The sequence below is a fragment of the Chiloscyllium plagiosum genome, unplaced genomic scaffold (genome assembly GCF_037043375.1).
Source record: "Chiloscyllium plagiosum isolate Xiang-an unplaced genomic scaffold, Cpla_swu_hap1 HiC_scaffold_26, whole genome shotgun sequence".
In the NCBI taxonomy this organism is placed as follows: Eukaryota; Metazoa; Chordata; class Chondrichthyes; order Orectolobiformes; family Hemiscylliidae; genus Chiloscyllium; species Chiloscyllium plagiosum.
Genome location: NW_028270164.1, coordinates 40,898,817 through 40,919,849, shown reverse-complemented (window position 1 = coordinate 40,919,849; position 21,033 = coordinate 40,898,817). Strand labels below are relative to the sequence as shown.

Here is a 21,033-nt window from a genome sequence, read left to right as displayed (position 1 = left end):
TGTGCTGTGACCTCTCCAAACAGGTTCCTCCAAGATCAGTTGTGAATTTCGCTGTTAAGTTTTCCTAGACCTACTCCATCCTGAATCTAGCCTCGAACACAAACACTTGGAATCGGTGGACTGGACCATATTCAAGTACTCAGCGGAAGACTTACACGGGTACGTCTCCACAGTCACGGACTTCATTAGCAAGTGCGCGGAGGACTGTGTGCCAAAGAAGTCAATCCAGGTGTTTCCCCACTAGAAATCTTGGATGAACCAGGAGGTTCACTGCCTACTGAAGACCAGGCAGGCAGCATTCAAGTTGGATGACCCAGACCTATACAGAAAATCTGGATATGACCTTTGCAAAGCCAGGGAAGCCAAGGGACTGTACCAGACCATGTTAGAGGCCCAAACCAAATATACAGATACCTGCCACCTGTGGTAAGGCCTACACAACATAATAGAATACGCAATGAAGCAGAGCAAGATAGTGGACAAAGGCATACCTCTCCATGATGTTCTCAGTTAGCTCCCTCCTGTAGACATCAGATCAGGCTTTCCAGAGTCATACCAAGGAAAGCACTGGACCCGGATGGTTGCCCCAGCCCAGCTGGCAGTTATTCACCGACATCTTCAACCTCTCCCCCCACAAGCAGAGGTCCCCACCTGCTTCAAGACCACCATCATCCCAGTACCAAAGAAAACACGTTCAATGTGCCTTAATGACAACCGCCCAGTGGCTCGGACCTCCATAATCACTGCTAGGACCAATGCTTCAAGGCGCTGGTCATGGTCCATAACATTAGCCTCTCAGCCTGCAATTTGCCTACTGACGAAACAGGTCCACGTTTCATTTCCCTCACCCTATGCTCATCCCTGGAACATCTAGATTGCAAGGACACCTACATTAGACTCGTCAACTACAGCTCTGCCTTCATCACCATTATCCCTTCCAGACTAATCTCAAAAAACCGAGACCTAGGTGTTGGTTCCGCCCTATGCAACTGGATCTTCAACTTCCTGACCCACACACTGCAAATCAGTGAAAATAAACAACTGCACCTTCTCCATGATAACCCTCAACACTGGAAACCTGCACCTCCACCCCTACCCCATCAAGGATGCATTCTCAGCCCCCCACTATACTCCCAGTACACCCACGACGGTGTTGCCAAATTTCAAACGAACGCATCTACAAGTTTGCTGACAACACCACCATGGTAGGACAGATATCAAACAATGATAAATCAGAATACAGGAAGGAGATAGGGCTTGGCATTGTTGTGCAATGATAACAACCTCTCCCTCACCATCAACAAAACTAAAGAAGTGATCATTGAATTCAGGAAGAACAGAAGAGGACATGCCCCGCACCATCTACATCAACAGAGCTGAGGTGGGAAAGGTTGAGAACATCAAGTTCTTGGGAGTGACGATAACTGACAACCTGTCCTGGACTTCGCACCAATCTTTACAGATGCACCATAAAAAGCATATTGTCCGGGTGCATAATAGCCTAGTACAGTAACTGGTCTCCCCAGGGCCTAAAGAAACCGTAGGTTGTGTGCACAGCCCAGTCCATCGTGGAAGCCAATCTTCTATCCATGGATTCCATTTACACTTCTCATTACTGCGGAAAGGCTGCCAACATCAAAGACCCCTTCCATCCCTCAGACAGAAGATACAGAAGCTTGAACACGCACCAACAGGTTCAAGAACAGCTTTTTCCCTGCTGTTATTAGATTGATGAATGGACTCTCTGACTTTAAATAATGTTGGTCTTGCTCTGCACATTTCCCATGCAGTTGTTACTTGTATGCCTCATTCTAAGCACCCTGTGATCTGCAGGTCCTTGTTTGCTTTGATCTGCATGTACTGCTCACAAAACAAAGCTTTTCACCGTACTTAGGTACAAGTGACCACAATAAATCAAATTAATTCAAAGACTAGAATAAATTTACAGGATGTGGGAGGTGGAAATGAAGTGATGAAGTCCACAAGACAGAAAGAAATATATGTTCCGATGTTGGTCGTGAAGTTCTGATAGGGTTGGCAACCACGTTCAAGGAGGAGTCACGTTCTCTTTTACTCATTGTCCTTTTCTGGAGTTGATTCTTTGGCACTTGAAGTTTCTTTTAATTTTAAAATCTCTGATGTATTCCAACTTGTAAGAAAGATAGGGTTAGAACTTGAAAAACATCTATTCAGAGAGAACTGGTTATTGTCCCCCGCAGACGATCTTGACGTAACCACTTTGCCATAACAGACAGACAAGTTTGTAATGATTGCCCTTCCCAGGAGGCATTTCAATCATAGGACAGCTGAGCATCACCACACAATGGAGATAATTCATGTAAATTTCATGGTTTGGATCTTCTATTGTACAAGGCTGTCCAGTTGCCATCAAAACAGAAAGGGTGTTGTTGGCACTCTTTTTGCATTATGGATTCCCTTTGTTTCAGGTACTTTCTACAGAAGAAGTGGCTGTTGCTCATTGTCCTTAGGCATCTTCTAGATCAGTAAAACAATAACAAGCATGAAATTCTGAAAAGGAAATAATGTCCAGACATGAAAAGGATTCAGTTGAACAATGATCACATCCAACTCGAAATGTTCACAATTTCTCTCCCCACGGATGCTGCCAATCCGATGGAGTTTCTCCAGCATTCTTTTTATGTAAGATTTCCATCTTCTGCAGCGTTTTACTTTGTATTATGCCCAGATATGTCTTCTATTAATCTCGAGAGGTTTATGTAAACAAGGTCTCTCTTGTGGATCAGATAATCTCTTCAGACATGTTAAAACATAACGCATTGGCTCATTCAAATGTCTTTTAAATAAAGGCCCAGTTGATAGAATTAAAAGACGATAGTCCATATTTTATAACCTTGTGACAAGATATACTTTCCACCTAGATCACAATTTTAATGGGCTCATTTCAAATCCTAACATCGATCAGGAAAGCTAGCAGATCTCTAAAGTCCATGCATCATCAACAAACGTCCATTTTAATATCTCAGATTTCACATAACATTAATTAACCTGCAGAGTGAATGTCCAGCCACTGTAATCCTGAACACTGATTTAGACAACAAGTCAATAGCAACAGATCAGCATGGTAACTGAATGATGTATATCGATCTCTGGCATGGAAGGAGGACTCAAGAATTTATTTGAAACTTGCACTAAACTCTGATGGATTTTGTCCTCCTGATGCAGGGCAAACCCGTGTCTGGGGACCAAAACTGATGTTGTGAGGGGTTCTGATTATAAAGTGGTCAGGCCATTCTGGACAACTGCCTTTGGAAAATAGCCTAACTCTTCCTCCGTTATTCAAAGCTAGCAAGAGATGGTTTATTTATCTAATTTCTACACTCAATTAAATGTAAAACCACCAGTAAAAGAGAAAACCTGTCCAGAATTCATCCCCACGCCCAACAAACACATGTAAGCAAACCAAAGAGATTACACGATAGCCCGTGAACTTATCTTTTGTAGCTGCAGGCTGATTTGTTGTGCGTTTACTGCAATTCCTATTTCTTAACTGCAGTATTACCTTTTTAACTGTTGTCCGGTTCTCTTATTTTTGAAAGTAATGTTAAAATGATGCTGCTTATTAAATGTCTGACAGTAACAAATAGCTCCAGTAATTGCCTGTTAGTTATTTTAAGGGTAACAGTTAGCATGGTGAAACTGTGACAATCCATATCCAGTTAATTGGGTGATAAAGCTCTTGATATTCTGCTGACTGCAGCTACGCTGTGGCATCTGTTAGTTTCATTATGTTGTACCCAAAGGAGACAAAAAGCTCTTATCTTTGGATAAATCATCTCAATGCAGCTTCATTTCTGCATCCTAGAGCAGCATTAATCTGTCACTTTATCAAGGCATTTACTGTTGTTGTTCATCACTGTGGGGCACACCTTGAATTTTACCCACTTTTTAAATTTCTTTTCCCCAACTTTTCTTTCCTTCCTTCAAGCCTAAAAGACTCTTCCATTGGGAATAGTGGCACCAGCAAAGGCTTATGAAAGCACCTTGCCTCTGAGCCACATGTTCATGCTTCCTAAAACAGTAGCTCACCTCAGCTGACTCCAAAGGTGCTGCATTGAGAAAGTGCAGCACTATTAGAGGAACTGGTTTTCTGGTGAGATGTTGAGTGTAAGAAAATCCCTATGTTCTACATTAGGGACAGTTCATACAATCCCGCAGTTTGGGGCTAATATTGCTCTCCAAAACATCACAAACAGATCACCATGTCAATATTACATTGTGGTTTGATGACATAGAACATAGAACATTACAGCGCAATACAGGCCCTTCAGCCCTCGATGTTGCACCGACCTGAAGCCCACCTAACCTACACTATTCCATTCTTGTCCATATGCCTATCCAATGACCATTTAAATGCCCTTAAAGTTAGCGAGTCTACTACTGTTGAAGGTAGTGCGCCCCACACCCCTACTACTCTGAGTAAAGAAACTACCTCTGACATCTGCCCTACTTCTATCACCTCTCAGTTTAAAGCTACATCTCCTCTTGCTAGCCATCACCATCAGAGGAAAAAGGCTCTCACTGTACACCCGATCTAACCCTCCGATTATTTTATATGTCTCAATTAAGTCACCTCTCAACCTTCTTCTCTCGAATGAAAATCACCTCAAGTCCCTCAGCCTTTCCTCCTAAGCCCATCCCTCCATACCAGGCAACATCCAAGTAAATCTCCTCTGAACTCTTTCCAAAGCTTCCACATCCTTCCTATAATGCGGTGACCAGAACTATATGCAATACTCCAAATGTGGCCGCACCGTAGTTTTGTACAGCTGCAGCATGATCTCATGTTTCCAAAACGCAATCCCTCTACCAATAAAAGCGAACACACTATATGCCTTCTTAACAACCCTATCAACCTGGGTGGCAACTTTCAGGGATCTATGTACCTGGACACCGAGATCTCTCTGCTCATCTACACTATCAAGAATCTCACCATTAGCTGAGTACTCTGCATTCCTGTTACTCCTTCCAAAGTGAATCACCTCACACTTTTCTGCATTAAAACTCCACCTCTTAGCCCATCTCTGCAGCTTATCTATGTCCCACTGTAACTTACAACATCCTTTGTCACTGTCCACAACTCTACCGACCTTAGTGTCATCCAAAAATGTACTATCCCATCCTTCTATAACCTCATCCAGGTAATGTATAAAAATGACAAACAGCAGTGTCCCCAAAACAGATCCTTGCAGTACACCACTAGTAACTGAAGTCCAGGATGAATATTTCCCATCAACCACCACCCTCTGTCTCTTTCAGCTAGCCAATCTCCGATCCAAATCACTAAAGAACTTCCACTCCCATGCCTCTGTATTTTGTGCAACAGCCTACTGTGGGGAACTTATCAAACTCCTTACTGAAATCATATACACCACAAAAATTGTATTACCCTCATTCACCTGTTTGGTCACCTTCTCAAAGAACTCAGTAAGGTTTTTGAGGCACGACCTACCCTTCACAAAACCATATTGACTATCCTTAATCAACTTATTCCTTTCTAGATGGTTATAAATCCTGCCTCTTATAACCCTTTCAAACACTTTATCAACAACCAAAGTAAGGCTCTCAGATCCATAATTTCCAGGGGTGTCTCTACTCCCCTTCTTGAACAAGGGAACCACATTTGCTATCCTCCAGTCTAATCCTCCTGTAGACAATGATGATGTAAAGATCAAAGCCAAAGGCTCTGCAATCTCCTCCCTGGCTGCCTAGAGAATCTTAGGATAAATCCGATCCTGTCCAGGGGACTTCTCTATTTTTCACTTTCCAGAACTGCTAACACCTCCTCCTTATGCACCTCAATCCCATCTAGTCTAGTAGCCTGCACCTCAATATTTTCCTTGATCTTTTTCCTTGATCTTTATTGTCTTTTTCTAGTGTGAATACTAATGAAAAGTATTGATTTAGTGCTTCCCCTATCTCCTCTGACTCCACACACAACTTCCCACTACTATGTTTGATTGGCCCTAATCTTACTGTAGTCATTCTTTTATTCCTGATATACCTAGAGAAAGCTTTAGGGTTTTCCTTGATCCTACCTGCCAATGACTTCTCATGGCCCCTCCTAAGTCTTTTTAGCTCTCTCTTTAGGTCTTTTCTGGCTAACTTGTAGCTCAATGCCCTATCTGAGCCTTCACATCTCATCTTAACATAAGCCGCCACCTTCTTCCTCTTGACATGAGATTCAACTTCCTTAGCAAACTACGGCTACCACACTCAATAGCTTCCTCCCTGCCTGACTGGCACACACTTATCAAGGACCCGCAGTAGCTGTTCCTTGAATAAGCTCCATATTTCAACTGTGCCCATCTCTTGCTGTTTCCTTCCCCATCCTTTGCAACCTAAATCTTGTTTAATCGCATCGTAATTGCCTTTCCCTCAGCTATAACTTTTGCTCTGCGGTATATACCTATCCCTTTCCATCACTAAACTAAACATACCCGAATTGTGGTCACTATCACCAAAGTGCTCACCTACCTCCAAATCTAACACCTGGCTGGGTTCATTAGCCAGTACCAAATCTAATGTGGCCTTGTCCCTTGTTGGCCAGTCTACATACAGTGTCAGGAAACCCTCCTGCACACATGGAACAAAAACTGACCCATCTAAATTACTTGAACTATAGTATTCCCATTGGAAAGTTAAAGTCCCCCGTAACAACTACCTCGTCACTCTCGCTCCTATTGAGGATCACCTTTGCTATCCTATCCTCTACATCTCTGGAACTATTTGGAGGCCTATAGAAAATTCCCAACAGGGTAATCCCTCCTTTCCCGTTTCTAATCTTAGCCCATACTACCCCAGTAGATGAGTTCTCAAACGCCCTTTCTGCAACCATAATATTGTCCTTGGCTAACAGTGCCACACCACCCCCTCTTTAACCATTTTCTCTATTTTTCCTGAAAGTGAAATCAACTTTGCACAAAATTTCCCCAATTCCTCTGCTTGTTTTATCACTGTGCATATATTAACATTGTTAGCTTATTGCACAATGCAATTAATGAGTTTGTAAAAGGCATTTACAGGTTAAAGCAGCAACAGAGCAAGGCAAGGGATTCAAACTCGAACAATAGAACCATACTGCATCTTTAACATAGTAAACCATCCCAAAGCAAGTCTTAGGAGTTATTACAAACCAAAACATGTGACATTGAGCCACGCAAGGGAATCCCAGCACAGAAGTTAACATTTATAGAACACAGAACATAGAAGAATACAGCGCAGTACAGGCCCTTCGGCCCTCGATGTTGCGCCGATCCAAGCCCACCTAACCTACACTAGCCCACTATCCTCCATATGCCTATCCAATGCCCGCTTAAATGCCCATAATGAGGGAGAGTCCACCACTGCTACTGGCAGGGCATTCCATGAACTCACGACTCGCTGAGTAAAAAACCTACCCCTAACATCTGTCCTATACCTACCCCCCCTTAATTTAAAGCTATGCCCCCTTGTAATAGCGGACTCCATACGAGGAAAAAGATTCTCACTGTCGACCCTATCTAAACCCCTAATCATCTTATACACCTCTATCAAGTCTCCCCTAAACCTTCTTTTCTCCAATGAAAACAACCCCAAGTGCCTCAGCCTTTCCTCATACGATCTTTCTACCATACCAGGCAACATCCTGGTAAACCTCCTCTGCACCCGTTCCAGTGCCTCCACATCCTTCCTATAGTATGGCGACCAAAACTGCACACAATACTCCAGATGTGGCCGCACCAGAGTCTTATACAACTGCAACATGACCTCAGTACTCCGGAACTCAATTCCTCTACCAATAAAAGCCAGTACGCCATATGCCTTCTTCACCGCACTATTTACCTGGGTGGCAACTTTCAAAGATTTGTGTACATGGACACCAAGATCCCTCTGCTCATCCACACTACCAAGTATCCGACCGTTAGCCCAGTACCCCATCTTTTTATTACTCTTACCAAAGTGAATCACCTCACACTTAGCTACATTGAACTCCATTTGCCACCTTTCTGCCCAGTTCTGCAGCTTATCTATATCCCGCTGTAACCTGCCACATCCTTCCTCACTGTCTACAACTCCTCCGACTTTCGTATCATCCGCAAACTTGCTCACCCAACTTTCTAACCCCTCCTCCAGGTCATTTATAAAAATGACAAACAGCAATGGTCCCAAAACAGATCCTTGCGGAACATCGCTAGTGACGGCACTCCAAGATGAAACTTTGCCATCAACTACTACCCTCTGTCTTCTTCCAGCCAGCCAACTCCTAATCCAAACCTCCAACTCACACTCATTTTGAAAGGTCTTGTAGGCTTTAGGAGATGTTTGAAAGGAGCAAAACAAAAAGTGGTACAGTCATGGAGAGATTCAATGAGGGAATTGCACAACTTAGGGCCCAGATAACTGAAGGTGCAGTATCAAACCACAAGAACACAAGGGGAGGAATGGATCTTACAGTCATTCGAAGCTCCTTTGCTATTCAATATCGAAATGGCTGACTAGAAGCTGATTTGCCCACTCCTCCTATCTCTTGAATCTGCAAGACACCAATAAACTGCTTATCCAAGCCTGAATGTATTCAATGATGAGAGACTCTGCCAACCCTCCGGTGCACAGAACTCATACAATTTACAACCCTTTGAGTGAAGGCATTTCTCATCTCAATCTTCTACAACCAGCACCTTATCCTGATATTTTGCCCACTATTTTAGATTCCCTATCCAGTGGAAACAATCGCTCAGCATCTACCCTAACAAGTCCCTTCAACACCCTGTGCAGTGATGAGAATGGAGAAGGTTCCAAGAGGCCAGAAATAGAGAAACACATATCTCAGCATAATGTGGGACTGAAGGAGTTTACATAGATTGGGAGAGTGAAAATACAGTGGGATTCAAAAGCAAGAATAATAATTTTAACAAATAAGCATGTTGCTTCACCAGGAGCCACTGTAGGTCAGGAAAGACATGGCTGATGGGTGAACGGCTTGGTGCACGTAAAACCATGTTCAGCAGTGTTTTGGAAGGGTAGAATGTGGGAAGGCATGTTCGAGAATAGGTAAGTCTGGATGGAACAAAAAAGTTTACATGAGGACTGCAGCAGCTGATGAATTGAGACAGGGAGCAAGTCAGGCAATTATTATAAAGGTGGACGATATAAACATCATCTTAATTGTGTGGATGAGGTTGAATGCTCATTTCAGGATCGAAGATACCACAGTTTGCAAATCATATGGATCAACCTTAGACTCCATCTCTATCCTTAGCAAGTATATGTGACTAAGGTGTTTACAGCAGCAATCGAAGACAATGGCTTCAGTCTACCCAATAATTAATTGAAGAAAATTCAGATAAAAGCAAGGCGTATTCCTTTAAAGCTAAAAGGCAGAACATTCACAGCTAATATGTCCTGGATAATAAAAAAAAGCTTACAAAAATTAAATTAAAACTGAGAAAAAAAAGTTTGAACAAGTAGCAGGAGCAGGATTCAGTCAATAGCCTGGAGATTATGAGAAATACAGTTGAAAACTGAAGTTAAAATGGGAGTACAAGTGACGCTGTAAGAAACAATCGAAAAGGCAAAACCTAAACTAAGCACTAAAAATGTATTACTAACGTGCAGGGCAAAACATGATCAGGACCAGTAAACAGATATAGTCATTGTTATAGACAATTAGCCTGTGACTGTTTGTGGCAATGTTGGCAGCACACTAAAGCATTCAGCCCAACAATAGTGTGCTGTTGAATGGCTACAAGACTCAGCATGAAACCTATCTTCACAGGAGGCTAGAATAATTTAAAAGCAGTCTGGACTTCTGTATTTGAGTACACACCTCTTAAAAGAAGAAATGCATTTTGGTTGCAACAATTGGTTTCTGAGCAGGAAGAGGATTGAACATGGCATGAACTAACCAACAAGCATGCTCCAAGGCAATAACTGTAGAGTTGAAGGTCACAAACTTTGAATCTTATTTGAATATAGAAGGCTCAGTGCAAGTGACTGCCCTTACCATCATAGCAATATCTAACTGACTGTGGATCAGGGCGACTTAGCACAACTAAAGTCAATTAGAATTAAAGGAAAAATTCACCACAGAATTTTAGATATTTCTAGCGCAAAGGCTATGTATCTTGAAGCCAATTATCTCAGCCCAGGACATTGCTGAAGGTATTCTTCAGGGCAAGGTCCTAGCCCCAAGCAATTTAATTGCTTCACCAGTGACTTTCTCTCCAACCTAAGATTAGAATTGTACAAAGTTTAGTACCATTCGCAAATCCTCAGATATTGATACAGTCCAAGCCAATATGCAAAATGAGAAAAACAGAAATTGCTGGAAAAGTTCAACAGGTCTAACAGAATCTGGGGAGAAAAATCAGAGTTAACGTATGTCGGTCCAGTGAACCCTTCCCTCAGAATTGAGGGTAGCTAGGAAACAGTTGCAGAAGATAGGGTGGGGGAAGGGAGTAAGGAATAAATGATCAGTGGAGATAGAGCCCAAAGAGAGAGAAGAACAGTTGGAAAAACAAAGGAGTGAACAATGATCAGCCTGGGAGAATGAAGAGGCTACCAACTGGGACAATTAACAGCTAACAATGGGTAATGGGTAGGAACATGGGGGGGGAGGTGCCTCAAGTCCTGAAATTGTTGAATGTGATGTTGAATCCAGAGGCTATAGAGTTCCCAAGCAGAAAATGAGATGCTGTTCTTCCAGACTGCACTGGAGCATTGCAGAAAGCATGAGACAGATGTTGGCTCGGGAACAGGGTGGTTTGTTGAAGGGACAAGCAACTGGAAGCTCAGGGTATTTTTTTTTGTGGACAGAGCATGACTTCACCTGGAAGATGTGTTTGGGCCCTTGGATACTGAGGGAGGGGGAAGTAAATGGGCTGATGTTACAGAAGGAGCCATAGGGCTGTAGACGGGTGGGATACCAGGAGTGGACCAGGATATCCCAGAGGGAACAATCCTTGCAGAAGGCTGACAGGGGAGGGTAGGGGAATGTGTGTTTGATGGTGCAATCTCACTGGAGGTGGCAGAAATGAAGGCTAATGATTGAGGATCATCCATAATGCCAGATCATTAGCTTGTGGATGAAGAACTAACCAGGATATGGACAAAATAAAATGATGTAAGATGAGGTAAGCACAACTTCTAGCACAGGTATGATTGGCTGAATGGCTGCCTTCTGTTCTGTAAGTTTCTAATCATTCAGAAAATGTCCTCCAATGCAAAGTAAACATTTGTGATTATTCTGGAATTCCTGAGTCACATCCAAAAGAGCTGCAGAGAAGAATAACATTTCTACTGTGTGGCATGTCTCCTTATGTGGCCTGCCTTCACATTTTCTTTGCGTATCCTCCAGTATAATGCCTTGGAATATTTTGCTACATTAAAGATGCTATATAAACACAGTTGTTCTTCTTGTTGCAACATAGCATCACCCAAGGTGATACAGTGCAAAAAGTGTTGTCAACATGTTGACAGTGACAATGTTCAGTGCCCACGCTTGCATTGCTGGCTGTGCTGTGCATGACGATGTTAAGAAAGGTAATGATGACAGGCTTTTGATTGAGGCTGTGGGCAACAACAGGGCAGAGATACCAGCAGGAAGCCCAATGTTGAGGGAGACCACCTCAGGGACTCAGGTACATAATTCTTTGAAAGTTGCACCACACGTGGACAGAGTGGTTAAGGCGGCATTTAGCATGGTTGCCCTCGTTGTTCAGATGTTTGAGTATAGGAGTTGGGAGATCATGTTGAGAATGTGCAGGAAGTTGGTGAGGCCCCTTCTGGAGTAGTGTGTGTAGTTCTGGTTGCCCTGCCATAGGAAGGATATTATTAACGAGAGAGGGTTCAGAAAAAAAATTTACCCTCCATTCTTAGTAATATTGTGGTATCAGTTATAAGCAGAGGCTGGGACTTCTTTCACTGAAGCATAGGAAGTTGAGGGGTGACCTTATAGAGGAGTAAGTGAGGACTGCAGATGCTGGAGTTCAGAGCTGAAAATGTGTTGCTGGAAAAGCGCAGGTCAGGCAGCACCCAAGGAGCAGGAGAATCGACGTTTCGGGCATGAGCCCTTCTTCAGGGTGACCTTATAGAGGTTTATAGAGACATGAGGGGCACATAAAAGGTGAAAATTGAAAGGGTCTTTTTCCCTATGGTGGATGGGGGAGTTCAAAACTAAGGGATATATTTTTAAGGTGAGAGGAGAAGGTCATAAAAAGGACATGAGGGGTGACTTTATTTTGTTATTTTACAGAGAGTGGTTCATATGTGGAATGAACTGCCAGAGGAAGTGATGGATGTAGGTACAGTTACAACATTTGAAGATGTTTGGATAAGCACACGAATAGGAATGGCTTGGAGGGATATAGGCCAAACACAGCCAAGTGGGACTGGTTTAGTTTGGGAAACTTGGTCGGCATGGACTAGCTGGACCAAAGGGGCCGTTTCTGTGCTATATGACTCTATGACTGTGTATGGGAGAACATATGAAAGAGATCATGAGTGAGAGGGAGGGGGAAGTGAAGGTACTGCAGGAGAGTGGGGTGCTGGGTGGGAGGAATTCCAAGAGGAGCCCTAAGAGTTTACCGAGGAGGAGAAATCCCCTGTTGATCCAAGAATCTGCCCTAACTATGCCAGGGAAAATGAAATACATTGTAACTTCCAGAGTGTTACACTGAGCTGAGCTCACTCACTACAGCAAAGTGCCCCAGTTTGGAACAGCATTCCCATCGATGTGACCATGGTGTACTTACATGTGTATCTCCCATGCTCCAAGAAATCAATAGGTCCTGCTGTTAGTCAGCATTTAAAATGGTCAGACCCGGAAAAGGGTATCATTTTCAAAAGGAGTGTAATAATACTTAATGGGGCTGTAAAAATGATGTCGTTTACACTAATTTAACTTTGTCATTGCATTAAAAATTTTAACCTCAGGCAGCATGTTAAAAATTAAAGATAACTCATCATTAATTCAAATCAAGGCAATCAAGATCATGATTAATCCTTCCACGAAGGCTGGAAGGTTTCCTGTGACAGCAGAAAAGTACATTTAATATTAAACAGCCAGGACCTACATATGCTGTACTAGGTATTCAGCTGCACTCATCACAGTTCACTTCTGTAACTGTTATAGATACTTGGTCCACCACACCCACACCCAACTAATTATCACCAAAATTGCTATTCACTGGCAATGCATTGTTACCTAAAAGTAGAATCCTGACAGTGTGGAAACAGCCCTTTGGCCCAATACGTCTACACTGACCCTCTGAAGAGTATCCCATCCAAACCCATTCCCCATTAGTCTACATTTACCCCTGATTAATGCACTTAACCTACACATCCCTGAATACTCTGGTTAATTTAGCACGGCCAGTTCACCTGACCTGTGCATCTTTGGACTGTGGGAGGAAACCGGAGCACCCGGAGGAAACCCACGCAGACACAGGGAGAATATGGAGAAGCCGGTGTTGAACTGGGAGTGTACAAAGTTAAAAATCCCCTGATGAAGGAGTGACGCTCTGAAACCAAGTTGCTTCCAATTAAACCTGGTGGACTATAACCTGGTGTTGTGAGATTTTTAAAGGGGAGAATATGCACACTCCACACAGATAGACACCTGTTTTAAAAAATTCTCAAGGTCAAGGACCAGGCTCGCAGGAAAGTAGTCTGACACAGAACAAACAGCCAAGAGGCGAGTGTGCTAGAATATAAGTGTTTTATTCCCCGCAGCGTCGCCACAACCAGGTCTCGTACTTACAACGGGTCTGGTTTATACTCACTCTACGTGTTACCGGAACTGGGAGCCGTCAGTTCTCGTAGAGCGGTTGCCAACAACCCACGCTCGGCGGTTAAACGCAACCCCGGAGCAGACTCACCGAACTGGAGACTTTTCCAGCTGATATACTCTTTTCCAGATATAAACATTCATGTGAACAGCAGAGCAAGGCTAAAAAACACATTCCATTCTGGTTACATACAGATAAGAAGATTCACACGGGGAGGTGTGTAATAAGATTCACACGGGACTAAGCAACACCTCCATTCCGGTTAGATTCACACATGTATTGGGACATAATTTTTAACCGTTTCACCACAACACCTGAGGCCGGAATCAAACCCGGCCTGTGAGGCAGCAGTGCTAACCACGGACCCACTGTGCTGCTCCAACGTGCCCCATTAAGAATCATTACAATCCTTTTGAAAACAATACCTTTCTCTGGGTGTGATTATTTTAAATGCTGACTAACTGCAGGAGGACAGGAGATACAGCACTGGGCTGTGTAAATACACCAGGGTCACATTCTCCATCAACGTTTGCACAAATGAGTGGTAACTTGAGTGTCAACATAACTAGTAAATTCAATGTACCCTGTAATGAAAGATTGCATAAAAAATTACAGGATCGCATGAAATGAATTTAAGAATTACTTAAGGATCCAAAGTCACATGACACCACGCTGTAGTCCAACAGATTTACTTACCTGATGAAGAAGCAGTGCTTTGAAAGCTTGTGACTTAAAAAAAAACCTGTTGTACTATAGCCTGGTGTTGTGAGACTTCTGATTTTATCCACCCTAGTTCAACACAGGCATCTCCACATTATTATTTAAGAAAGTCAGATTTACAAAATAATGGCCTACATATTGCAGTCATCAACGAGTGAACTGTGTTTGTATTTTCAGCTGCACATGAACTATTAGTAGAGTTTTGCAATGGCAATTTATAGTGACTAGAAAGTCATTTCAGCATGGTGTCCTCAAAGGATCGGAGGCCTGTGTGAACAGCAGTTTCTCTTCAAGTAGTAAGATTAAAGAATCCTTACCAGACTTGTAGAATATCAAGTAGGGCGTTAGAATATTTAATTCAATGGAAAATCATGTGCAGACAATGAAATAGACATTGGAAATACACAATTAAGAGCAACCAGCGAAAGCAACAGAAAGAATAAGTATTCTTATTAAATCTCCAACAATAATGAAATAAAGAAAGAGACTCCATATTTGTTAAAAATTAATTTTCAGCAACAAATTGTTGAGGAGATCATAGCATCGAGTTAAACCTCACTGGAAGTAGTAATTCACAAACTAAGGACATAGGTTCAAATCTCTGTACGTCAATTATCGGAATTTAAATTCATTGATTAGACGGAAATAAAAGTATGCCTCAATAATGGCGACATGAAATTGCTTGCTGCATCTCTGAAGCAGTCCAAACAGGCATTTTAACAAGGGAATATTTTTCCCTGGAAAAATGCCAAAATATATTTTTCAGTCTAAACAGCAAGTGTTGCTTGCGATGCACACCAGGGAAAACCTGCCCTTGTGTCAAAGCTATTACAGTGTTTAAAGAGGCTGTGTTTACATTTATACTAACGCAACTTGTGAGAGAAAAAAAAAGAGGTGTTGAGACATTCCTAGAGGGAACTTGATAAATTGTCTCCAGCTACTTGAACGAGACTCTGCAAGGTTAACACTTTTCATTCAAACTTGAAAGTAAAACTTGATTGAACATTTCCTTTGTACATTTTAAAGCATTTTCAAACAGTTTATTTTATCTTTGCTCCTGTTAAGAACAGAACTGCCCTTGAAAATTCATTCTTGACTAAATCTTATCACAAGACCATTATTTACCTCAAGATAAAACACTGATTCATTTTAAACAGATTATCACAGCTGTATCCCAGCATTCAAATTAACCTGACTACATTTTCTGATCACCACACCTTATGAACCATTGTCATAACACATTTAAATTCCTAACTTAGAGTTTTGCAACTCACCTGGAGAGGTTGCTGATCTGGTTTTTCGATTTCTGGCCGAAAGTATCCACCCCTGATGAAGAGGAAAGATGTGTTATCATGTTGGGAAACCAAATACGATTTTACAGTACCAGGATAGATAAATCATAATAAATGTAAAGGAAAGAAAGAAGAAAACCAAACTATTGTTGCTTTTCTCTAATGCTTTCAGCATGATAGAATTTTGCTGAACTACTAATAGTGAGTTAAAAATCACACAATACCAGGTTATAGTCCAACAGGTTTATTTGGAAGCACTAGCTTTTGGAGCGCTGCTCCTTCATCAGGTAGTTGTGGAGTATAAGGTTGTAAGACACAGAATTCATAGCAAAGGTTTACAGTGTGATGTAACTGAAATTATATATTGAAAAAGACCTGGATGGTTTGCTAAGACTCTCATCTTTTAGAATTACCATGTTGGTTTCAGTTCCTTCATACATAAATTGCAAAATGTTTTCAAAAATTTACATTCTCAAGTGAACTTTAACAATTGGTGTCATGTTGGCCCAGATAATGCATTGAAGGTGTGAGGTGCCCTGTGTGATACTGTGCCACAATGTTCAAACTGACTCTAATCTAAAAAAATGATTTAGAGACTCTAACAAGGATTCATGCAGTTTTTGAGCAAAATAAAATGTAATTCTGCAAGTACAAATTCACCCCATAGACTCATATGTGTACATGTGGGGGGTGGTAGGAGTGTCTGTGAGAGAGAGTGTGTGTGTGTGTGTGTGTGTGTGTGTGTGTGTGTGTGTGTGTGTGTGTGTGTGTGCGCGCAGGCACAGTGCAATGGGGTCACCTGTAGTGTGACATGAATCCAATGTCCCGGTTGACGCCAAGCCCATGGGTACCGAACTTGGCTATCAGCCTCTGCTCGGCCACTATTCGTTGTTGCCTGTCCCTAAGTCCGCCTTGGAGGACGGTCACTCAAAGGTCCGAGGTCGAATGTGCCGGACTGCTGAAGTGTTCTCTAACTGGGAGGGAACACTCCTGTCTGTCAATTGTTGTGCAGTGTCCATTCATCCGTTGCCATAGCCTCTGCTTGGTCTCGCCAATGTATCATGCCTCAGGGCATCCTTGCCTGCAGCGTTGGTAGACAACGCTGGCTGAGTCGCACGAGTACCTGCCATGTACATGGTGGGAGGTGTCCCCCTGCATAATGGTGGTATCCGTGGCGACACTCTGATATGTCTTACCGTGACAAGGTTGTATGGTGTTGTCCTGAAAGCTGGGCAATTTACTATGAACAATGATCTGTTTGAGGTTTGGTGGTTGTTTAAGGGCGAGAAGTGGAGGTGTGGGAAAGGTCTTGGCGAGGTGCTCATCCTCATTGATAACGTGTTGCAAGCTGCGAAGAACATGGCGTAGTTTTTTGGCTCCTAGGAAGTACTGGACATCGAAGGCTACCTTGTCGGTTGCAACGCGTGTCTCTCTCTCCTGAGGAGGTCATTACATTTCCTTGCTGTGGCATGTCGGAACTGGTGGTCGATGAGTTGAGCATCATATCCCATTCTTATGAGGGCATCCTTGAGTACTTCCAGGAGCCCGTCATGTTCCTCGTCATCGGAACAGATCCTGTGTATGCATAGGGCTTGTCCATAGGAGATGGCTATTTTAATATGTTTTGGGTGGAAGCTGAAGAAGTGTAGCATCACACATTATCCATGGGGTTGCAGTGGAGTGAGGTGCTGAGGTGCCCATCATTGATGGAGACGCATGTGTCCAAGAATGAGACAGATAGTAGAGAATAGTCCATGTTGAGTTTGATGGTGGGATGAAACTCATTGATATCACCGTGGAATTGTTTCAGTGACTCCTTGCCATGGGTCCAGAGGAAGAAAATGTCGAGCTGCAAACAACAGGGTACATTTAGTTGTCCAGTACTTCCCAGGAGCTGAAAAACTATGCCATGTTCTTCGTGGCCTGCAACACACTATCAATGAGGATGAGCACCTCGCCAAGACCTTCCCCACACCTCCACTTCTCACCTTTAAACAACCACCAAACTTCAAACAGATCACTGTTCGTAGCAAACTGCCCAGCTTTCAGGACAATACCATAAAACCTTGTCATGATAGACACTGAAAGACACGTCAGAGTGTCGACATGGATACCACCATTACGTATGGGGATACCTCCCAACATGTACATGGCAGTTATTCATGCGAGGAGAAAGTGAGGACTGCAGATGCTGGAGATCAGAGCTGAAAATGTGTTGCTGGAAAAGCGCAGGTCAGGCAGCATCCAAGGAGCAGGAGAATCGATGTTTCGAGCATGAGACTCATGCGACTCAGCCAACATTGTCTATCTCATAAGCTGCAGGCAAGGATGCCCCGAGGCATGATACATTGGCAAGACCAAGGCAACGGATGAATGGACACAACAATCGACACATAGGAGTGTTCTCACCCAGTTGGAGAACACTTCAGCGGTCTGGGACATTCGACCTCGGACCTTCAGGTGACCGGCCTCCAACGCGGACTTTGGGACACGCAACAACGAAAAGTGGTTGAGCAGGGGCTGATAGTCAAGTTCGGTATCGATGGGGATGGCCTTAACTGGAACCTTGGATTCATGTCACACTACAGGTGACCCCCATTGCACTACACACAAACACACACACTCTCTCATATACTTCCACATTCTCTCTCTCACACACCCTCTCGCACATTTATACCCCTTTGCACTCTCACATACACACTCTCTCACAGACACTCATAAACCCCCCCCCCCACTCTCTCAGACAAGTCTGTGGGGTGAATTTGTACTTGCAGAATTACTTTGCTCAAAAACTGCATGAATCCATGTTAGAGTCTGTATAACCATTTTTTCAGATTAGAATCAGTCTGACCATTGTGGCACAGACAGTCCCACACAGGGGAGCTCAAACCTTCAATGCATTATCTGGGCCGACATGACACCACTTGTTAAAGTTCATTTGAGAATGTAACTTTTAAAAAGTTTTGCGATTTCCATATGAAAGAACTGAAACCAATATGTTCATTCTAAAAGATAAGAAATTAACAACAATCCAGGTCTTTTTCAAAATATCATTTTAGTTACATCACACCGTAAACTTTTGCTATAAATTCTGTGCCTTAGAATCTTATACACCACAACCACCTAATGAAAGAGCAGCGCTCCAAAAGCAAGTGCTTCCAAATAAACCTGTTGGATTATTATATGGTGTTGTGTGATTTTTAACTTTGTACACCCCAGTCCAACACCGGCATCTCCCAATCATTACTAATAGTGAGGATACTGCTATTAATATGGGCTAAATCTAACAGCAAGTTCTTGTGTCTACATATGCACAATTAAGTGCAGAACTCCAGGAGTCCCTGTCAACAAAAGTCTATTCTGATGCAAACCTCATTGTTCAAGTCTTCACTAATATAACTTGAGGTAATTAAACATTGAGTTTGCAATAAAGCACAATGAAAAGAATTAGAGTTGGTAAAATCAAAAGTGAATGAGCTTTTAAAAAGCATTACGTGATAACTGCTGCTGACAATGTCGGTCTGGGAAAACAATTTTACATGCATGCAGTCTCATTGTCTTGGAAGAAAACTATTGTACAACAGTTTTTTTAAAAATCAAGAATGTTGTTTATCTTTTTGCTCTCTCCTTTAAACAGAAGTATGTTTCAAGACAGGCAGTTCCAGATTACAGACAGATTCTGAACTGGAGTCCATTCACAGGTTAATTTGTATGCAAATTGGAACACTATGCAGAACAATATAAAGTAATTCATTGTAAGCACAGGAAATGTTATGTTGGATCTTTAAAACCCCACCCCTGTACTTACGAACACGATCCCATATAAGTGCTTGTAAATTGGATATTTGTAAATCAGGAACTCGCTGCAGTTATTTCTTTCCCCTGTGCATTGATTTAACTGTAATTTGTGACAGTTACAACCTACGAGTTCCGATTAGGATTCATCAACTTCATTGTTGAAGGGCTTTGCTGCTGCTTATCTTGCTCACAGAAGTTACTACTTTCATTTGGAGTACACCCCTCTGGATCAGATGAAGTTGTCAATGGGAGATTGGGGGAACAGTGGTAAATCCACCGTACTATTTGGTTCCTCTGCATAATCAGGCAGAATTATGGACACACATGTGGAGGAGGCTGGTACAATAACATTTATAAGGTAAAAACAATGACTGCAGATGCTGGAAACCAGATTCTGGATTAGTGGTGCTGGAAGAGCACAGCAGTTCAGGCAGCATCCAAGGAGCTTCGAAATCGATGTTTTGGGCAAAAGCCCTTCATCAGGAATAAAGGCAGTGAGCCTGGAGCGTGGAGAGATAAGCTAGAGGAGGGTGGGGTGGGGAGAAAGTAGCATAGAGTACAATGGGTGAGTGGGGGAGGGGATGAAGATGATAGGTCAGGGAGGAGAGGGTGGAGTGGATAGGTGGAAAAGGAGATAGGCAGGTAGGACAAGTCCGGACAAGTCATGGGGACAGTGCTGAGCTGGAAGTTTAGAACTAGGGTGAGGTGGTGGAAGGGGAAATGAGGAAACTGTTGAAGTCCACATTGATGCTCTGGGGTTGAGGTGTTCCGAGGTGGAAGATGAGGTGTTCTTCCTCCAAGCGTCTGGTGGTGAGGGAAGGGCGGTGAAGGAGGCCCAGGACCTCCATGTCCTCGGCAGAGTGGGAGGGGGAGTTGAAATGTTGGGCCACGGGGCGGTTTGGTTGATTGGTGCGGGTGTCTCGGAGATGTTCCCTAAAGCGCTCTGCTAGGAGGCGCCCAGTCTCCCCAATGTAGAGGAGACCGCATCGGGAGCAACGGATACAATAAATGATATTAGTGGATGTGCAAGTAAAACTTTGATGGATGTGGAAGGCTCCTTTAGGGCCTTGGATAGAGGTGAGGGAGGAGGTGTGGGCGCAAGTTTTACAGTTCCTGCGGTGGCAGGGGAAAGTGCCAGGATGGGAGGGTGGATTGTAGGGGGGCATGGACCTGACCAGGTAGTCACAGAGGGAACGGTCTTTGCGGAAGGCGGAAAGGGGTGGGGAGGGAAATATATCCCTGGTGGTGGGGTCTGTTTGGAGGTGGTGGAAATGTCGGCGGATGATTTGGTTTATGCCAAGGTTGGTAGGGTGGAAGGTGAGCACCAGGGGCGTTCTGTCCTTGTTACGGTTGGAGGGGTGGAGTCTGAGGGCGGAGGTGCAGGATGTGGACGAGATGCATTGGAGGTCATCTTT

The 21,033-nt window shown here is 43.2% G+C and overlaps 1 protein-coding gene across 6 annotated transcripts in view; it reads right to left on the bottom strand.

Moving 5' to 3' along the window:
* LOC122563251 (alpha-1,3-mannosyl-glycoprotein 4-beta-N-acetylglucosaminyltransferase C-like) overlaps positions 1–21,033 on the bottom strand; it is a 170,210-nt gene that overhangs the window by 58,739 nt on the left and 90,438 nt on the right. For all 6 annotated transcript variants that reach the window (XM_043716885.2, XM_043716880.2, XM_087973637.1 and 3 more), the window contains one exon: positions 15,803–15,854. Coding sequence is in view for 2 of the 6 variants with exons in the window: in XM_087973637.1 (XP_087829763.1) it covers positions 15,803–15,854 (52 nt within the window). In the remaining 4 variants the exon portion in view is untranslated. The remainder of the gene's footprint in view (positions 1–15,802; positions 15,855–21,033) is intronic.